General features: G+C 44.0%; 1 protein-coding gene across 5 annotated transcripts in view; it reads left to right on the top strand.

The window, feature by feature from the left end:
* LOC131667345 (homeobox protein prospero-like) overlaps positions 1-19281 on the top strand; it is a 98470-nt gene extending 79189 nt beyond the window's left edge. For 2 of the 5 annotated variants that reach the window (XM_058940686.1, XM_058940684.1), the window contains exons 6-8: positions 127-281; positions 15260-15404; positions 15612-19281. In XM_058940686.1, the coding sequence (XP_058796669.1) occupies positions 127-281; positions 15260-15404; positions 15612-15791 (480 nt within the window). In that variant the 3' untranslated portion in view covers positions 15792-19281. Of the gene's footprint in view, positions 1-121; positions 282-15259; positions 15417-15611 lie in introns of all 5 variants that reach the window. The other 3 variants (XM_058940685.1, XM_058940683.1, XM_058940688.1) reach the window with 2 other exon arrangements.
* Positions 19282-21104: the final 1823 nt, after the last annotated feature.

Below are 21104 nucleotides of genomic sequence, written 5' to 3'. Positions count from 1 at the left end.
ATAGCGAGATAGAATATCGACTGCGGCTACATTAATTATTTTTGCAGCCAGAGCAAAATAATGTCTTGCGATTGAGATTCTTGTTTGGTTATATATCGATAGAGTATTTCCTTAACCACAGTGCACTCGTCGACATTGACGCCGATGCATCTCAGGAAGGCCAAGCTGATGTTCTTCTGGGTGAGGTATCCGTCCTCCGCCGTCCTCAAGATGTACTTCCCAGACATCAAATTCAACAAAAATAACACGGCGCAGCTCGTCAAGTGGTTCTCCAATTTCCGGTAAGTTCAGCCAGCCATTTAAACATTTTCAGACCGAAGCGTAAATTCACCTAGCCTTTGAAATGTGTCGAATAAATTTTGATAGCCTCGAAAAATGTTTGGTACGTTTCAGTCTGAAATCAAACAGTCATTGCAAAAATCGGCGAACACGAACCATTCGAATTCACAAGCTCGCTCGTTTATATGAAAAGCGATGGATTCCAAGTTGGGCAAACACGAAATCTCGAGGTGTATGCAAACGAGAACGCGGACTAGAGCCACTCCCAGGCAGAAAGACACGACCAAGTGGTCGCGCAGGGTGTGTCTGAATCTTAATTATCCGCCTCCCCGTAAGCGCGCGGTTGGCTCTCTGCTCTGATAAGTAACGTACCTTTGCGAACGAATGCGCGCTCGCACATAGACACACGTGTGCTCCGGGCACTCGTTACTGCTGACCAACGCGCGCGAGCGCGAGAGGCATTAGCCTGATTATAATTAGGCTGAGTATGCTCAGATGTGAGATATAAGGTGGCCAGCCACACTACTTGTAATTCACGCGTTATTGCTGAGGTCGCTTTCTTATCGTCTTGGACGATTCATAACCCACCCTTTCCCTCGCATGCTCACTCGTGGAAAGGCAATATTTCGCTCTTTCTCTGCCTTTTTTTCGTCATCGGTCTCGTAAATGAAGGCAACGTCGTGAATATTTTAACCTACAGTCCATTAAGAAGATTAAGACATTGCCAGTGCTGCTTCTAATCGCCCGCTTGACCAGTTGCTGCTTAGTTATTATCAGAACTGATGTGTACTGCCCCGAATACTTGTTACGCGCACGCTGTGGAAGCCAATCGCAAGCACATCAACCCAACCCTTCGGAACGAGCGCATCAGCAGTTAATCCCTCTTTTCATTTTATGAGGTCGAAACTCGCGTATAGTACCTTCCCTCCGCCGTGTGCCAAGTCCTTTTTCCTCCATTTTTCCGATAGACTGGTCGCTGGGTAAACAAGAAATGCACTCGCCGCTGCGAGTCTAAACAGTGCAATTTTGCATTTTTCCGCATGAGCATTTGAGGAAGTTTAAGGTTGCCTGCTCTCTCTCTCTCTCTCTCCTCTCTCCCTTTTCTCATTGTCGGAGTCATCGTCAACGCGCCGAATTAACTCCGAAAACGCGCCACGTACATTCAATTGTTTTCTATGAAAAGAAAGACAGCCTAACACGTTAGCCTCTTATTATCTCGAAGCGGTTGTATCGATTGATTTCAAAACCCACGTACACGTCGCAAATGAAGAGGGAGAGAAAACGACGCCGATCTATAAAAAAGACCTGACACGTGCTTATTTAGACGGAAATCGTCGGTCTAATTTACGATGCAGTGCGAAGGGCATGTCGATTTTTCACGTAGTACTACCGTGCCTCCCTCATAGGCTAATCGCGATCCAACGTCTTGCGGTCCTAATCACGCGCGTAAGGCCGCGTGCTCGATCAGATAAGCTAATGCACGGCTTCCGAGGCGGAAATGCTTTGCCACGCCATCCAACCCCTTTTGTCGTGGACGCGGAGATTATCAGCTAAAGGAAAAATCTCGTTTTTTTGTATCGCTCGCTGGTACCTCGCTAATTACGGCTTTACGACTGTCTGCAGTTGTTTAGCGAGAGAAAGAAAATTTCAGGTCGATGTGAATCTATGGGCTCTGTTAACTTCAAACTATTTCGCGACATACATGTTAGCGAGCTTATGAATTAATAAAAGGGCCCTGAGCCAACGTTTTTTTTCCTTCTATTTTTTTTGTTATTCTCAAAGGTTTATACGCGTACGTGTCGATAAAGATACCATTGAGCGGAAAAGGAGTGCACTTCTCATCCTCTTCGATTTCACATAAACTACTCACACTCTCGACAATCGTTAATCGTCTTAAATTCGCTGTCTCACGTACACCCCAATTGTCATCTTGTCAGTAGCGAAGCCCATATACACATTCGCATATCGGCAAGCAACTCATCAGACAAAGCGCGCTTCGATTGGGGTCGCATGGAAAATAGAGAGGCACACACAGAATGCTACGGCAGGAAAGGGGGTAGTGATGGTGGTGAAGTCTTTATCAGATCATAGAACAGAGCACGCGACGTCGCGGCCAGATCTTATCTTGTAGCATAGAAGGAATTTTATGTCGCGTATATACTAGACGTATATACACTTGCGTGGACAGTTGTGAGGTTTGGCGTTCGCGCATAAAAGCCGCCAATCGCCCCTCCCCACCCCCTTTCTACGCGGAGACCGACTTTTTCTCCCTGTTTAAATATTAAAGCGGCGATTTTGTCTGGTTTTAGCCCCATTGTATTTTGGAAGATAAAGCAACGGATAAGTTATTCAGAAATAACAATTTGTTTTTCTAATATTCGCCGAGGGTGGCTAAAAAATAAGCAGCTAAAATTAAAAAATCAATCGAGTTTCATATCGATCAAAGCCCTTATTTAAACAACATACGCAATACTTGTTTCAACTGTCTAAATGTGCTGGATTAAATAAATGAGTTGTTCATTTGACGTAATTGTGAAAAAATACTTTAATTTGAACAAATTAACTTATAGGCGCGCAGTCTAGACTTTACACGATTAAATAAAAACTAGCGCGTAAGCTTACAGCTTGCAAGCTCGTGAATAAACTGCAACTTTGACATTTTCGGAATAATTCGAAAATTACTTGATGATCTTTCCGATAACTCACTTGAAATGCAATTCTTCAAAAGTGAATCGGTCTAGACTCGCACATTGCAATGAATTTTGAAAAGAAATAAAATGACCGAAGTGGATGGTAGAAGTAAAATACGAGCTAGTGGACTAAGCAGCGGTGGAAAACGCGAAGGAAAGAGCAAAGAAAAATAAAACAGGCCAGCAAAAAAGAAAGAACCGATATTCGTCTACACATCATATCCTTGTTCGTATCTCACACATGCGCAAGCATGCCGATATAATCGTCGTTACCGAGGTTCTTCGGGTGGTAGGAGCTTTTCCTATCAGCACATTCATCTGTTCCTCAAAGTGGTAACCGGGGCCGCTTGGTCAAACAACAGGTAATGACGTGGTAATTCCGTAAACGCAAATTTCCTTTTGGCCGCCTACTAGCACCCTCGATCGCGTGACTGTCGGCTGCCCAAGGAACATGACTTGCTGACATTAAGAGAAGAGAAACATTTCAAACCGCGCATTTATCAGCTTGCTAGCACCGAAAGAAAATGGGTCGCTTCATTGTCTTCCTATGACTTATTCGTCATAATAAAATTAGCCGTAGCAAGACGAGGAAGGAAAAAACCACTATACAATAACTCATACGGAAGACGGCGATCTTCTTGGCTTGAGGTTATTAAGCTAATTGAAGTCCACTCGTGACGGCTAGAGAGCAAACATTTCCGCGCAGAGTCTTACTTAAAGCTGCGGGGAATTTCCGGAGCTCTTTGCATATACTCGCGCACAAGGCGTCTAATTAACAGCGCACAGCTCGCCGGATTACCGAAATCTTGAGTGCAAACGCGACCTGAGAGAAAGAGCCAGTAGCAATCTCCACACGTGCACACTCCTTCTGGCAGCGTGCGATGCTGTATTTTTTAATCCCTCAAGATTGCGTGGAGTACTGGCGGAGAGGGAGAACGAAGAGAGTGGGAGAGCGAGAGAGAGAGAGAGAGAGAGAAAAGGGCCATTTAGCCCGTAGGTGTGTTTGCCCGAGCACACACGTCACTTTTTGCCTTATTGCGGAGAAATATAAGCTGCTTTCTCGCGGGAAATTGGCGAGTGTAGATGAGCGAGAGAGAAAGAGAGCCTTCTCCTCCCTCTTTCCTCATCCCGCAGCGTATATGCGCACACATGTGGGCGAATCCGGCCTCGGGCGTGTGCCGCATATTATATGCAACCCATAGATATACACATTCTCGCGCTTACTTTTATGTATGCACGCGCGCACGTAAGGCACGAGCTAAGCAAAAATCCGCCTGTTGATTACTGCCGGCATAGATGTATAGCGCGCGAGGTTTTATAACTTTTTTGTCTTAGTTTCGGCGAGCATGCGCGAGACATGAGATATTATGCAACAGAGTAGGTGCGCGCAAATACTTTATTCGACCCCATTCATTTTTGAACCCTTTACGTCGCGGAAGAAAGAAGCACTCATCGAACACGGCCGAACGCGCCCAGGCCAAGCAAATTGAAAAGAAGACTCTCGCTCTCTTGCCGTCTTTTATCCTTGCTCCAGACCGCCCGTGCTGATATCCGTTTTCTTCTGCTACCGGCTGTCGAGGGCGAGTTGACTTGTCGTCCATATATATATGCATAACACAGCAAAATAAAAGAAAAGAGTTATAAGTACTCAGCCGGCAGAGACACGATACTCGAGAAAGAAAGATCCGCCGGCGAAATGAACGAGAGAGCATCCTTTGAGACAAAAGCTCCTGCAAAGGTCCCGGCCTGCTCGTCTTTCAATCTTCCTCTTCCTCCAGTCATCTTGTACTTCGGGTGCACTTCCTCTTCACTCGATTCTCCTTTTCTCTCGCCGACATCGCCGACAAAGTCGTCTTACGTGATATTTATCTTTCTCTCTGATATGCAGTGCCGCAGAAGAAAAGCCGCCCGCCGTCTACGTGCACGCATTCTAGTCCTCCGTTGAAAACTCAGCGCATGGCACGATGGAGTGGCGACTCTTTTTGCAACGGACGTCGATGTCGTTAACGAGTCCTCCAAAATTATGGCTTAGTAACATTTTCTGCCATTCTCGGTATCGGCTTCGATTAGCAGCTACCTTGTCGAGACTAGCGATAACTAGTGCGGCATCGTTGTCAAAAGATTAGTTCTAATTAAGCTGGCACGTGTCTCATAGAAAAATTTCGTTCATTGTTCGCGGCACAATGCATTATAGTAAAAGATTAAATGGCGCGTGGGCGTGCACACCAAAATAGAAGGGCTAGCGCTTTTATGTCTGAGGTGACGTCGATTTGTACTACTAGTACTGTACACTTTAGTAGTTGCCTTCGCGTAAAATCCATAATTGGCGCGGGTGCGCACTCGCGTTCACGTAGACTCTGACCTCTTTTGCCACGCAGTAATATACACATACAGGGAGTGAATTTATTTTCCTGCGACTACGACTTGTGGAAGAAAGCGAGAGAGAAGGAGGGAGAGGGAGAGACGCAGATGAGAGGCCTGACCTGTGCCCGCAGTAAACGCCTTCACGGAGCTCTGCCAGTCACTTAATTAAAAATTACTTAATTACGTTCTTGGCACTAATTAGTGGTGCCGCTCCGGTTCACTCACTCTTTCTTTGCTCTCTCCCGCTCTCTTTTTTTCCGTCGTTTTTGCACTTTGTCTTCTTGCCTAGTTGGTACGCTTCTCAATGAACTTCCACAAAATGTCTTTTCGAGCTTGCTAGGCCTTTCTCCTCTCTTGCCCTCTTTGATTTTTCGATGTAAATAGTCTTTCTTCGAGCTTTCTTGCGCGCTTCGAGCTGCGTTAATTGGCGCCTGGCGAATTCACTAGTGCACTCGCATTCAGTTTATTTTCTGGAGACCTACGAACCTTGCTTATTTACAAGTCAATTTCCACAAGGCTGCTTAACAGAGATCGCGTGAGAATCAAAGTTAAACATGGAAAAAAGAAATTAAAATATCGATCAATCACCACAAAAGATGCAATAACGAAGGCCTTGCCAAGCAATCTTTAGTCATCCAATTAATGGCACTCCGCAAAGAGAGCAAAAGGAATGAGAACGGGGAGAGGAACGTAGCAAGAAAGAGAGAGAGAGAGAGAGAAAGAGAACACCAATCCTTTTCGCTTTTCGACCCTCTCCTTTTTAAAAGCGAAGACGGGCAAGCATCAGTACTGCCCCTTTTTCTTGGGATCGCCCGGTCCCGAGAGCGATAATGAGTAGCTCAGCGCGGCATTGGCCGGGCGACAGACAATGCCAGGCCGCGGGGCTATCGAGCGAGGAAAGAACGAGCGAGATCAAGAGAGAGGGATGAGACGAAGCACAGGCAAAAGAGTTGGGGTTGGCTCTGTGTTACTTTGTAAGAGGGCTGCAAGGCTAATCCCGCGAACGCTGTGCTTGCAACAAGCCGTACACTCGATGTCAAAGATTTTCAACTTTCCAATTCTTGCTTAATAACCCAGAGTGGAGCTTTAACTCTTTTTCAACTTAATTGCTGACTTTCTTTCTTCTCATTCTTTAATGATAATTATTATTTTGGAAACTTAATACATAACGAACGCACTTACTAATAATCAAACATAAAATTACAAATATAGAATAATAGAGATAGTCTTTCAAAAATTATTTCAATTCAATAAACTTTACTTTTCATTGATACATTCTGAAAAAGCACATTTTTCCTAATAAATTCTACCGAAAATAAACTCAAAACTATATGCGACTGAAATTTTCACGACGGCAAAAAGAACAAGCAAAAAATAACGGGATTGCCACGTAAAGACTGTTGAATGAAAACAAAACGCGAAAAAAGGTACCAGGAAGAAAAAATATAAACAGAAAAAAGGGAAAGAGACAGAAAGGTGGGATGCGTTCTCGCGGAAAATCATCCATTGTCTGAGCGAAAGAGAGTGCAGCGTCGAAGTGAGTGAGAGAGAGAGAGAGAGAGAGCATGAGCGATCGGACGACGCGGCGGTAGGGTTAAGTTAAAAAACGTCAAATGATAATATGTTTCAGTCTAATCGGCTTTGTGTATCCGGGCGCTGCCTTTGCACTCGGTTGTTGCGAGCAAAAACAGGGGGTAGAGCTATCCTCCCGCTCTGCGTCTCTCTCTCTCCCTCTCTCTCCCTCTCTCTCCTTCTTTCTCTCTCTCTTTCTCTCTCTCTCTCTCTCTTTCTCTCTCTCCCTCTCTCTCCCTCTCTATCCTTCTTTCTCTCTCTCTCTCTTTCTCCCTCTCTTCCTCTCTCTCGTTCTCTCTCTCTCTCTTTCTCTCTCTCAATTTAATTTGGAGCTTATCTCAACGACGAAAGGATTTAATTTACAATAGCAGAGAGCTTGCACGCGCAAAACAGTTTATCAAAATGAGTTAGCTTCTCCTAATTAGCCATTGCCAAAGCATGTCTTTACACGAAACTTTTTAATTTTTTTAACTTATGGAGAGATAGAGAGAGAGCGAAAGAGAGATATTAAAAAATATAGTAAGTGTAAATGCACGAAAGCTCGTTCTCTTTGTCTCTTTTTCGATGATTTATGTCAAGGGTCCTTCTCTCTCGTGCGCGAGTGCAGGCAAAAATGAAATTTCGGCGCCTGCCTTTCTGTCTCTCCCTCTCTGTGACGCATCGAATGGAAAGCGCCGGCGTGAAATTACTGCGTTTCGGCCAACATTTACTCGGATACAGAGGCCTCTGAATTGATTTCGTTTGAAGCGCACAGCAGCAACGGTTCTCTCTCTCTCTTTCTCTCTCTCTTTCTCGCCCTCTCGGTTTATCCGTTCGTTTGCCTCTCCCTTCGCTAGTGCTCATCCCGATTTCCTCTCTCTCTCTCTCTCTCTGTACTTTGAATTTCGTATGTGCACTGCAGACGGAGCGGAAAAAATGCAACTTTCGGCCGCCGCCATGCAGAGACGAGATCTCTCTCTCTCTCGTTCGCTTGCTAGTATTGCCCATTGTTTCGGCGTTCCCGAGCTTGCAGTCGACCTACCCTTCGTGCGCTTTTTCGGATAACAATGATTTTTAAAGGCAATGACGGGGAGTGCGAGTACTACTGCTTTATCAGACATTTTAAAATAAACGCTTGAACTCTCTCTCTCTCTCTCTCCCTCGTGCCTGATGATGAAATTTGTAAGAGAGGAAATTAGATAACGCGACTTCTCTGCTGTAAAAGGTAGCAGTAAAGCAATTTACTTTAAGATAAACGGAGTTTACTTTATAATGCACTCATCATGCTGCATTCACTAAAATTTTTGGTTATTATACTTCTTTTCGAGTAATGGTCCCAATTTTCTTTCGTATATCGATTTTGTGATTTGAAGGGAAAAAAGGTAAATGTTGGAAGCTGCCTCATTCGCGAGTTGTAACTCGAAAGGGAAAAACTGAAGGATACTCGCCGATAGAAGTAGGTAGAGAGAGAGAGAGAGAGAGAGAGAGAGAGAGAGAGAGAGAAAGAGAGATAAAGTACTATCCGATATTTTTGTCATCAAAGCGATATGGAGCTAATTGCATCTGTCCTTTAACGTGAAGCCCAGTCAAGAGATTAAATGAAATCGTCAGCGCGTGATTAAAACGCTTCCTTCACCGGCTCCTCCTTCACTGAGTTCTGTTTGTTAGAAAACCACCAAGCGCGTACAACTTTAGCTGAGAAAAGAAATCCCGTTGTTCTCTCCCGCTGGTGTCTTACTACTTTTAATTTGGCGGACTGCCAGTGTCCGGTTATCTTTTGCTTTTGCGTCCGATCGGCACAAGGTGTACACCAGTTTCTCTACATCTCGTGTAGATTCGTGTTATCGCTTACCATTTGGCCTGATTAAAATCGAGAACAAGAATACACGTGTAAATGTACGCTGTCGCCTCCTGTCATTGCGACTGTCAAGTCTATAAAAAGATCGTAATTAAAAGTGCGACTTTGTGAAAAAAAGTTAAACATTTCTTTTATGCTGGTGACTCAAGTATATAGCGTAAATGTACAGTTATATTCGCATAAATCGCCCATATACGCTTGTGCGCGGCGAAGTTTGTCTCCCAAGTACGCTCGAAATGCGCCATGATGCGGGCACAAGCCTCGCCGACACCAAGCAAGTGAACTTCTACGACTATCTTAGGCTCGGGCGTCTCTTATACGGGCGACAAGTAGGCCGTCGAAAATATTCATTGCCGAGTATACATATACATGCAAGTAGGGGGACAAGCATTGAGTGAAATTAATTTTTGTCCTCGGAGGCATCGGTGTAATACGTAAACGAAAATACGTATATATACTGCATGATTTTTTTTATCAGCTCGTTCAAGTGCCATCTGTTGATTTCGCTCGATTTATTTTCATTTATTTGCTTTCACGCTTCATATGCTAATCGATCGACTACCTTAAACTTCGCTATTGTTGTGATGTCGCAAAGCGACAAGAAAAATTAAATTATAAGTGTTTCTGTAAATTGGTAAATTTATCTCATCTAATGTCAGTATTGTATTCATTAGGCTGGTTGAGTGTACCTTCAATACGCAACTTTCAGTTTTGCTTAGCTGTTTTGCTCTTCATTGTCGCCAACCTTCTCGGCATCATTTGATTTTGTACATTTTAACATATTTATGGGGTATCACTGAATCGAACTAAAGTGCAAAGCAGTAAAGCACATTGTAAATTTAATGCTGCACGTATATGCTTATCCATTATCTGGATTTCTCTCGCGACAGTCTAGCAAATCCTACTTACTTTGTTTCTCTCTCTCTCTCTCTCTCTCTCTCTTTCTCTCTCACTTTATCTGTTTCTCACATGAGGGTGTAAGCGCAGCCTAACATATACGTACGTTCAACCCCTAACCCACTGGCCTACTCAATCTGCTCTCTCGTTCCCGAAAAATGCTGTGCACCACCCCGTCTTTTTCGCCTGTAACGGTCGTCTCTTCTTCAACAGTCCTTTGTATGCTCTACAAGGAATACCCAAGTAGGGGAGAGATGATCGAATGAAAATATTGCACGATAGAGAGAAGGGTAGCGAACGAAGAAAAAGTGCGCAGCAGTCGCGTCTTTTCGATACTTGCAGGGGGTCGACGTTACTTCATTTTGACGAACAAAGCGATTTGCTACCACTGCTGCAAGCGATTCAAGTCTGGAATATCCTTGTTGCTGATCATTAGTTCAAGTATTGACAAAGTGAAGCTTTTCCTCAATTGCTTGCACACAGTTCTCTACACTTTCTTTTATAGTCTCTCTCCCGTGCGCGTTTTTATTTTTTACCGGCTCTATAAATACTCAAGTCGCTTGCGTAGCTTGATGCGCGCTTGCAAGTTCTATTAGCAAGGCATTTACAAATGTTGGTGGTATAATCAAAGCGGTCGATTGGTTTGTCCTCACATAAGCAATAAAATTAGAACGCTCAGGCTAACAATAAAATTGTTCTTAAAAATTATTGTCGGCAAAGCTCAAACGGAAACCCTGCTTATTATAGCATAAACTAGAATCTTGTCTTTTTTTAAGGTCGTATGAATAGTGAGAAAAAAAACAAGTCAAATAGAGCATCCCTCATTCATGCGCACACTCACTCTTGCAGACGCCGCTCGCGTAATGCGGTTAAGCGCGTAGCGAAACAGAGCACCCGCCCAAGCCTATACCAAATTCACTTTCGTTCTCGCTCAACAAAGAATTATCGATTTTCCATCCGGTTCTTTTCTTTTGGAGTTGAGCCACCTGCGCGTCAACTTAAATGCTCACACTGCTTTACGTGTGCAGATTAATTGTCATACTCGTATATTCAAGTTTACGATTGGCGGGGTGCAAATTTCAATGCAAAACCAAGCTCATTCATCTTTCAAGAGCCGCGCACATTTTTTCAATATTTTCTTGCCTTCGGTAGTTACCGTGAAAAAAATTTGATGAACAATCGATCTATATATAAGCTCGTAGTTCGTAGTGACTCAAAAAAAGTAGCAACCATAGTTTAGGTAGAGCAAAACTATCTTTAGCACGAAATCCCTTAACGCTCAAAGGATTATCCGAGCAGTAGCAGCAGCAGCAGCAGCAGTCTACCGAGTGCATAAAAATTGAAGCCTGCATTCGAGCGTTGTATAGAGAAAGAGACTTTCACGGGCGTTGCATCAAGCTGCTGCCGCTGGTCAGTCTAAATACAAGCGCCACCGGAAAATTCGCCTAAGAATGCATCGCGTTAGAGGTGCATCGATCGATCGGCTGCTGCTGGCGGGCCGATGATAAAGAGAGAGAGGAAAGGAAAAAAAGCACCGACAAAAACTTCGTCACCCGCCGAAGTGCATGGCGGGCTGCTGAAGAGTGAAACCGCTCAAAGCAGCTGCACGATGCAGTCAGTAGCAGCATATACACGCGCGCGCTCTGCTCTCCCAAGAGTTTGCTCTCTTATATATACGACAGAGTGAGACAGAGAGAACAGCTTTGAACGGAACATTCGCGCCAACGACCGTTATGGCCGTGCCCTGAGATCATTCGGTTTTCTGTCAATTTTCTCCTAGATTTATTTCACGTTTGACCGATCGCTTCACGCTATCGAGACCATTTATTTATCTCATAAATTCGATCGTTTTCCATTTTAATTTACTTTACCATTTTCAGTCTTTCTCTTTACATAACCAAAACCGTAACTCGCAAGTTTTTTTTATATCTCTTGACATCTTCAAAGAAGCAACCGCATCACTTGCACGATCGCTATAATAAATTCAGCAAACGACACTGCCTTATCTTCTCACAGAGAAAAACGAAGGCTGCACGTGTGCATCGCTGTAATATTGCCGCGGCAAATAGTAATGAAAGCGTACGTGTATACACAGCAAGTAAACTCACGGGCACCGCAAAGAGCTTTGGGGGAATCGGACCAAGGGCTTCGGCCCTTCGAATCTGGAAGGGGAGAGAGAGAGAGAGAGAGAGAGAGAGAGAGAGAGAGAGAGAGAGAGAGAGAAACGGGTCTTTGGCTTTTTAAGGCAGCCAGATGCAAAAGGTATGGGGGGGGGGGGGGGGGCATACGCGAAAAGTATTCATAGTAAGATTGGCGCGTGCGCCCCTTTTCTGCACACGCGAATATCGTACGAGACGCGAGATCGATTGTAGCTCGCATGGCTTGTAAGAGAGAACGAGTAAAAATAGGGGGAGGGGAGGCTCATTGTCGAGGGCACATCTGCTCGATTGTCCAGAGGCTTACGCGTCTCCTCGGAAAAAAACGCCGCCTAGTCTCTCAGCTGCAATCGCTTTTGGAAAAGTGATCCCAAAGATATATGAACATCCTTGCGAATTTATTGCACGTCCAACGTTTGAGACTACGATTCGTTTTCTCTCTCTCTCTCTCTCTCTCTCTCTCTCTCTCTCTCTCGCTCTCGCTACGGATAGATGAAAAACTTGCGTCAAGAAAAAACAGTAAGCAAAGAGAGTGAACGAGTAGTTATAAACACCGGAACTGTTCAACTTAATATATTCATCGAGCGGCTTGACTGTCCTTACACGATAATGAATTATTGAGTGGCTGCAATTAATTTTGTCTCCAGTTACTTAACCCTCTCTTTCCTTTTTTTATCGCGAAATTTTTGTTTTTTCTTGATATGAACGGGAAATTGCAAGATAAGTGCATGCAAACTGTATTAACTTGATAAACATGAAAGTAATGGCAGCATGCCGACAAACAAAGAAACGATTGAAAAGGCGGAATAATCCGAGACATAGCGCAATTAATTTGGCGCGCTTCTCTTGACTCTGCCAGAGAATAGACGGCTAGCGTAATTGCCGTTCACGCGATGCGTATTAATTTAATATTTTAATTGCAGCGATTCAAAGAGTTGGCCGTGTGCGCGGCGCTAATCACTTAATAAGCATTCGTGTTCAGTCACACGGATATACGCAAAGACGTACGTGTTAATTACTAATTAAGTAAGGGTGCGCGTGAACATCAAGAAGCCGCGTGTTTGAAAGGTGTTTCTTTTTACGCGTCTTCTCAATGGCCACCTTCATGCCTCGACGCTTCAAGATGCTCGCCCCCGCGTACGTTTTCCTTTGAGGAAGCCTCTCTCTTGTTCGGTTCGTTTTAGCGATGCTCTTAATTATGCAGCCATTAATTTTGCGCATCGACAAATAAGCCACAAAGTCGCGAAGGGAAACCGAGATAAGAGAGAGAGAGGAGAAGCGTTTAAGAGAAGCGGCCAGTAGACTCGGAGTCTTTACTTTTCCTTCCCCGAATCTATCGTGGGAAAGTTGCGGGCAAGAAACCGGAGAGAAGGGCAGGGTGGCTCTGCTGGTCGAGTATATAACCGTCGCAGTGGCGCGCGCGAGCGCGAGGGGCCGGATTGTCGAACGAAAGGTAGCGAGCTTTAACAGCGCGGAGGGGTAACTCAAGACGCAAGCGTCTCAAACGACTTTTCGCCCTTAGCTGATGACGAGCAGCGAGAGAAAGGAGAAAAAAACTGTAACCGCTCTTGTTTCTTCAAGGGCTCAAAGAAAGTTAACCCGCTTGGCTCGCCCCTTTGCCTTCCGAACGTCATCGCTGTATAAGCTTGGGCGTTTTTTTTTTTTTTTTTTTTTTGAACCGGGCCGTCTAGCCGACGAGAGGCAGAAATAAAATGAAATCTTGATTCGGATTTGGCGAGGAAATTCACCTTCCCATTGTTGCACATTGTTGCAGAAAGCCGCCGCCGCGGCCGGCGCAGTATTGTGCTCGCGTCTTGAGTAACTCGGGCTAATTACTCATTATTCCGTTGCTCTCCGACCGCTTGCACACTAGCCTTGCCAAACAAACAAAGAAAAGCTTGGAGCAAAGAAGAAATGCCCGCGAGGCGCCTAGCTCGCTGTATATAGGCCCGGCAGTGAAAAGAGAGCGCCGAGAGCTGAAGAGTCGTAATTGTTTTCTGGCGCGCGAAGGAGCATCTCTTTTCCTCGGGTGCAGCAGCGGCCGACAAAAGGGCATGCCTCGTAATTAGATGCTAATAATCGCGCGAGCGCCCCGCAAGAAAGCCTTCGAGGGTCCCAGTCGTCATTGTCCTAATTATAGTATAATGAAAAAAGTGGCATCTCGCCGCCGCCCTCCGTATATCAACGAAAAGGAGTGGCAATTCTAGCACTCGCTCATTCTCGCAAGTCTCCGCGGGTGTCTGCTTTAATTAGGCACTCAAAGAACGCACGCGTTCACATACACACGCGCTCTTGTCTGGGCGTTTCGCTGCCAGTAGACGATTCTCTTGGCAAGTCTTTTCGCCACTTCATGTCGCGCATTGCGCACGGATTGTTCTAATTAGCGCATCCAGCAGCCGCATACTTTGCGCAAGTCGCATTGTCATCTTCACTTCTAGAGTGCAAGGAATCGTTGGAGCGTCAAGCCGAGAGTCGAGCTTGCGCAATTTTTATGTCAACAAATATACGTGGGTCGAATCAGTCGCTCGGAAGCAATCTTAAAAAATTGCTCCCAGCGGCGCTCGAGCGTATCCGTGTCGTCCCTTGTTATGCCTGACGATAAGATGTGCTTCTGCGCCTCACTTCTCCTGTCAATTAACCTGCTGTCGGAGTTTCCCATTTTAATCTACAGAAGCATGGAAACTCTCGTATTTGCACAATTGTTTCGGTCGCCGCGAGTAAACCTCCGCTAAGCAACGACTTTTACCTTGAACAGCTAATCCATGCACGAAGGCAAATGCATCTCGGTTGGCTTATCTTTACTTCTTTCTCTCTCGTTCTCGTCTGTGCCCTTGCTCCCTTTTACTCGCTCAAGGCACGAATGTGTCGCTCGCTCGCTTGCCACGGCATCGTCTACGCGCTTTTATCGATAGGATATCGCTGGGGCTCGAATTGATTTGCCTCCGGCGACGACGAGAGACGCGCGTCTCTGTATGCATCGACTCTTTGCAAGGAGTGCGCGAGAGAGAAGGGGCGGGGGAAGGGGGTCGGGAGAGGGAGAGAGAATGAGCAAAAGAGAGCGAGAGAGGAGTGCAAGCGGAACGCGGGATTGAATGTCTTTTCACCGAAGGCTCCTTTTTTCGAACATTGAAAAACTGTCTCTCGGCGCGGCACAGACACGAGTTTTCACTTTAATTTATTGTTTGAGTTTATTAATTAGCGACGTTGCGGCGAATGGCAAGTGCCACGACAACTTTATCTTTTACGCGCGGAACTTTCCTTCGTGTCTTTATTTACTCGGCATCAGTGCCGTCTCTCTATATATCGATCGCCAATTAATTAACGACACTTCTAAGTTTATCGAGCTGTGTGAATTCGAAAAGATAGCGCGTGCTGAAAAATAGGTAGCTCAGCGCAGCTAGAAAAATATAGAATCGATATCAACTCCAAACTAACGACTCGGTGTTTCATTTATGTTTGCGCAGAGAGTTCTACTACATTCAGATGGAGAAATACGCGAGGCAAGCTGTCTCGGAGGGCGTGAAAAGCGTCGAGGATCTGCAGGTCGGCGGCGACTCTGAGATTTACCGAGTGCTCAACCTTCACTACAACCGCAACAACCACATTGAGGTATGGAATCAGGTGCGCAGTTACGCAGAACACACACATGCATAGGCAGTTCTCAGTTATTTTAGTTTCTTTGCTCTTTTTTTGTAGCGTGTGTTTGTGTAGTTGTACGCTCTCGCGAGAAAACCATGCTTTCGGTGTGCCCAACGTAAACGTCGAAAGGAGAGACTCTGACCCGCAACGTCTAATTAGATTGTCGATCCGTTGCAGGTACCGTCGAACTTCAGGTACGTGGTCGAGCAGACGCTTAAGGAGTTCTTCAAGGCGATCCAAGGTGGTAAGGACTCGGAGCAGTCGTGGAAGAAGTCGATCTATAAGGTGATCTCGAGGCTGGACGACCCGGTACCCGAGTACTTCAAGAGCCCCAACTTCCTCGAGCAGCTCGAGTGAAAAGAGCCACGTCGCTCTTCGCGGTATTCTCGGTTGTTACCACTGCCGACGGCTAGGAAGCAAAGTTCCACTGCCGTCTGGTGAACACGCCTCTCCAACATCGCCATGCGTTTAACCTCGCAGTGCGAGCGGCGTGTGCAACTACGAACAGCAATTAACGCAAGAACAAACGCAAGCCCCCAAGACACTGATCCGATCAGGGAACGCAGGTATCCTTAAGTAGTCATAAACAAACATATCGAACCCGAGAGTTCACTAGCGAGCGAGCGAGCGAGCGAGCGAGCGATATTACGACAATATGACAAAGTTGTACTGCTAGAGACGGAGAGACAAGTGAAGCGCGCGCCGCGACACGGCGACACTCGGGCGATGCAGGCCGGCTAGCGAGTGTCAATTATTAACAGCAACAAATCGCAACCGATCGTCTCAACAATCACTGCTATTCCCTTTCGATCGCTGGCCGTTCGCCAAAGTGATACGATCGCACGAGTCGATGGTCGTGCGCGCGCGCAGAGACGAAGAGGCTGAAGAAGAGGAACTCAGTGCACACGACTCGACGACGAAGTGTAACATTTGTTCATTGCGACGACGTGTATACCTTCGTTGTAGATTGTAGAGAGTGTCCTGGCGATTCAAGTGAAAGCGCGTTAGATGAAGATGAACAAACCGTTCGTTATTTAAGGCCAAAATAAGTACACAATTGAAAATATTACAAAAACTTTGCAATTTATCGATGCTGTGTAGCAGAGTCGTCATTTTCAAGGATACCAAGCTCGATCTTCACCTGTTTCATCCTTTTCGTTGGCGTTGACGAATCCCTTCTCGAAATTCCTCATTTGAGAATGTAATCGTCAGTCGGTCGGGCGCATTCGAAAAACAACATAAATTAATCCAATTTTTACACGCTGTAAAAAGTAACGAAATTACGCGTACGTGCGCGAGTGTGTGTGTGTGTGTGTGTGTGTGTGTGTATGTGTGTGTGTGTGTGTGTCCGTGTGTGTGCGTATGCGAGTGTGTCTGTGTAGAAAACCAAATAGACGTCGGCAGCGACGTATGACCAATGGCCAAGCCCTTCGTTCGACGTCGCTGCCTCGATAAACGATCTCAAAAACTTGAGTCAAACTGAAACAAAAGAACTTTTCGTACAAGGGCACATGTAAATTGTTTCGATGTAAAAAGTGACTTTCGTACTGGAGTAAGGATGTGCGCACGGACTGTGACAAAAGGACAAAAAGAAACCGGTTGGTCGAGCTTGGTACCCGCTCTGCGAAACTTATTATTATTAGATTCGCTGTACTCGGGCTGCTGTGCATGCTGCTACTGCTACTCTCCTCCACAATGCAGCGGGATCGCGAGGGAATAAATGCTTCGTTCGCGTCGAAAAACTAGATGACGTTGATACTTTGCGAGTGTCGAGATTAGAGACGTCGAGCATCTACACAGGATGCACGAGAAGCACACTTATGCCTCGTCATTCGCGCTTTTTCTGGTCACTTCTTTTTCACACTGCTTGGGAACGAGCATTTCTTCTCTTCGTCTCGCGCTTCGTTCGTGCGATTGAGATGGAGAGAGAAAGAGCACAGCACGTTCGAGATGCATTGAGACAAAGCATAACCAAAAATATGAAAAAGCAAATCAATCGTGGAGAACCTTAGGTTCCTAGGCTGTACATAATATGTAGTTACGTTCTGTATAGATGTGTGTGTTGGCACGACGCGATTTTTTAGAAATTCGAGATAATGCGCGTTCCGGCGTCTCTTGACGAGAGAATAAGACATATGCTAAGGTGACCGATGGTGATGTTTATGAAACGGCCGCTTCTTTCCTCGACCAGAGACGTCCGACGCGGTTCATGGGCATGACGACACGACGATCTACGGGAGGTTATTGATTACTCGTCGTGAATTTTCGACGCGACGCATCAATTAGCTACACACTTCTCAAATAATCATTTTACACTTATCGATTAACACACTCGACACGTATGGTCAAGGAATTGTACTTTTTTCAGTCATTAGTTTTTTAGGTGGATCGACTTAAAATCGAATGAGTTATATCGAAATTGAGCATTTTCTTTATTTTTGTAAAAAAAATACCGTGAGAGTGCGATCGATCTAATGTTCAGTGTGCCCGCAAAGATTTTATCAATGAAATACTTCGCAAGAATTATTTTGTTGATTTCATAAATTTTTGTATACTGTTTGACCATTAGATTATTAAAACTGCTCTCTCAAAGTATTCAGTGTGCCGCAACTCCAGGCATATGGCTACTATAAGAAACGTTAAGATCGAGAGAAAAAAGTCAAAGAATTTTTGAAATAAGTTGCTGTAGATGAGTCAGATTATAATAATTAAAAAACCGGCGGCGTCCAGTAGGTGTGGATGAGATTAGGTAAACAAAAAAAAACACGTGGAGAAAAAATGTATACTAACTAGACGCGGGTACGTATCTATATAGAGTAGATTATATGAAAAAGTAAATATATATATATATACATATATATATTATAAATAAATTTAAAAGTGGTCTATATTAGAATCTCGAAACGGCGAAACGAAAGGAAACACGAGCTCGTCACTTTGGGATACAAGCCTCGTCATGTGTCGTCGGCGTATTTAATGAAACTTTGAATAAAAAAATTTAGTATATCGAAATAACAAGCACAAAACACAATGGCATAGAGAGAAACACTTGACACCAACACACACGAAAGCACTTACCGGAGCAAAAAGACGCTTGCGCGAGCAATGTCGTCGGGTACACAATATATGCCGTAAACTAAAAGTCGATCCCTCTGATTTACCGGGGGATCGTGCAAATTGTAGATAGAGTTTTCCTTAAAAGACATATATATATATATATATTTATTACAAGATAATGTGTCCCGCGAGATAATGCGATCCCCTCTCTATAAAAAATATATGATAAATATATGCGTTGCGGCTATCGACAATGGCTTTTTGACGAGTTTCCGAGAGCGCTATTGTCGATTGCAATGACCAAAAAAGAAACAACACCACGCAGACACGTTTCAGATTATATAATTATATTTTATTGCAAGCATAATATAGTTAGCGCCATCCATTGTCATTTACGTTAATTTAGTTGAAAATGCGCAGTTGTAGTTTTTATGATTTCCCATTGCAATCGGCTTGTTCCTTTTACCTATAACATATTATGTTGTCTCACCTTTGTCATCCCTTTGACTTTTCGTTTTGTCTTGAACGCCCCAGCGCCACGCTGTACTTTTAGTTTATGATTATAATTAAATATAATTGCATATTATTTATACAATATTATTATAGTGATTGAATAATATGATTTTACTTAGCATACCACCACGCGTTATACACTTTCTTTTGCAAATGGTGAGTCTTAACCTAGTCACGAGTCACTATATTTTTAATTAATTACGAGTCGATTTATTATTATTTAATTTATTATTATTATTGGTATTATTATTATTATTATTATTATTATTCACACAAATAAAAAGAAAACCATGAATATAGTTTGATTATGATTTTTCATCCCTTTTTACCTCAACAGCATTATCCTGCAATGATCAACTTGTTTTTGTTCTTTTATGTAACAGCTTGTTATTGTTGCGTTTTACGGAATATTTTGATTTGCTTTATAAAAACCTAAGATATACAACGGATCTCGTGAAGGTGAGGAGAGAGGAAATTCAAAATTCAAAAAAGAGAAAGTAAGTCGGAACTGATTTTTTGAAAAGAGTTTTCAGCAACGCTGCTTCGTCCGCTATCGAAGAACGTCTCGGCCTACGTTTTTGGAATCGCACACGTCTCGCGTCCAAGAGATCTTCGTCGAGAAAAAAGTAATAAGAGCCACGTCGTTACCGTCGTATACGACCTTCGAAGTTGTCGCTCCGCGTCGCAGAAAAAAGATACTATTTAAACTATTTTACGAAAACGTTGAAAAAAGTCGCTAAAAAATTGCAAAAAATAATTCCTCGCTCGATTTTGGCCTAACGCGAGAACTAAGAGATAGATATTCCACATTTTCGGCACTACTGGCCTATAATATAAGTATTGTATATAACATGCCCGGCGTCATGGGCACTTTCGTCGTTTGGTCTAAATTGATACAATTTCGTGCCTGAAACTATTTGCGTGCGCGTGCAGTATGTCACATGATATGAAGGGAGTCAGGACGGCAGCTAGACGTTTCGCACGCGCGATTCACACGTCGACGAAGAAAAAACCTGCCATCTTGCAAGTATTCGTCGGTTGGTCTTTTGGACGTGAGACGAGACGGAACGACAGTTCGGCTAAATGTTCCTACAAATCAAAATTTATTTATTATGAAAAAAAAAAAAAAAACTACGATGATTGTGATAGACGTAAAAATTTTGTACTCGGCAGCGCGACGAAGTACGTTGAGTGATTAGAAAAAAGGCTTGGCAGTTCGCATCCACTCCGGGTCAGACACTGCAGAGACACGTTGTACACATTACCCATGTAGAGAGCATCATTATTTAACCGCGAAAATCGTGATTGCATCTTATTGAACAAAGTGTTGTTAATTTTAAATGTGTATGGACGCCGCCTTTAAATTATTCAGTGTATACAATGACTCATCGGTGTATTAGATTATTGGGTTATTATGATTATCGCATGTCCATCGTTTCGATGTTTCTTTTCAAAACGTCGAAAATTGTATTCGAGTACTCGAAAACAGCGATGGTATTTAACTTTCTGTGCGATCGAATGAAAAATATAAAAAATAATTAATATCGTATCGCAGAGTCCAACGCATCTGATTCAGAAATTTTGAAAGCCAGAATCATAAAGAACGGTCAACCACAAAATAAAGATTAAAGAACATTTACACGCGCGATTAAATCGCTATGCTGACACCCTCAAGCAATCACGAGTAAGGTGTAATTAATGGAAACAAATCGATTGGAGTAATCGATTTCAGTCGCAAAATAAGTTTATCAGACAGACGTCGTACGAAGCACGTAACGCTCTTCTTTGGCATGCTCGCGAGGCTAGAACGATTGAGGGCATCGCAGACCATGTTAGGCAATGATCTACGAAACAATAAAAAATTCGGTCATGTGCAACGGGGACTGAGCTACACGTTCGGCTCGAACCATGTCGACTCGATGGTAGAAAGGAGAAACTGCAAGAGTGATGACGGTAATAAAAGGAAAAAACCAAAGCTTTTTTTAAATACGGAAGCGAATAGCGAGGTCGTATAAGCTTTGAAGCTACAGACAGAGATTATTTTAAGCGTACGTACTAACCTAAACTCTTAAGCAGAATATTAAGTAATAGTATCTAACG

The sequence above is a fragment of the Phymastichus coffea genome, unplaced genomic scaffold (genome assembly GCF_024137745.1).
Source record: "Phymastichus coffea isolate CEN01 unplaced genomic scaffold, Cenicafe_Pcof_1.1 PCOF00065, whole genome shotgun sequence".
Taxonomy (NCBI): Eukaryota; Metazoa; Arthropoda; class Insecta; order Hymenoptera; family Eulophidae; genus Phymastichus; species Phymastichus coffea.
The sequence above is the reverse complement of the archived record's forward strand: the minus strand, read 5'-3'. Positions and strand labels throughout refer to the sequence as shown.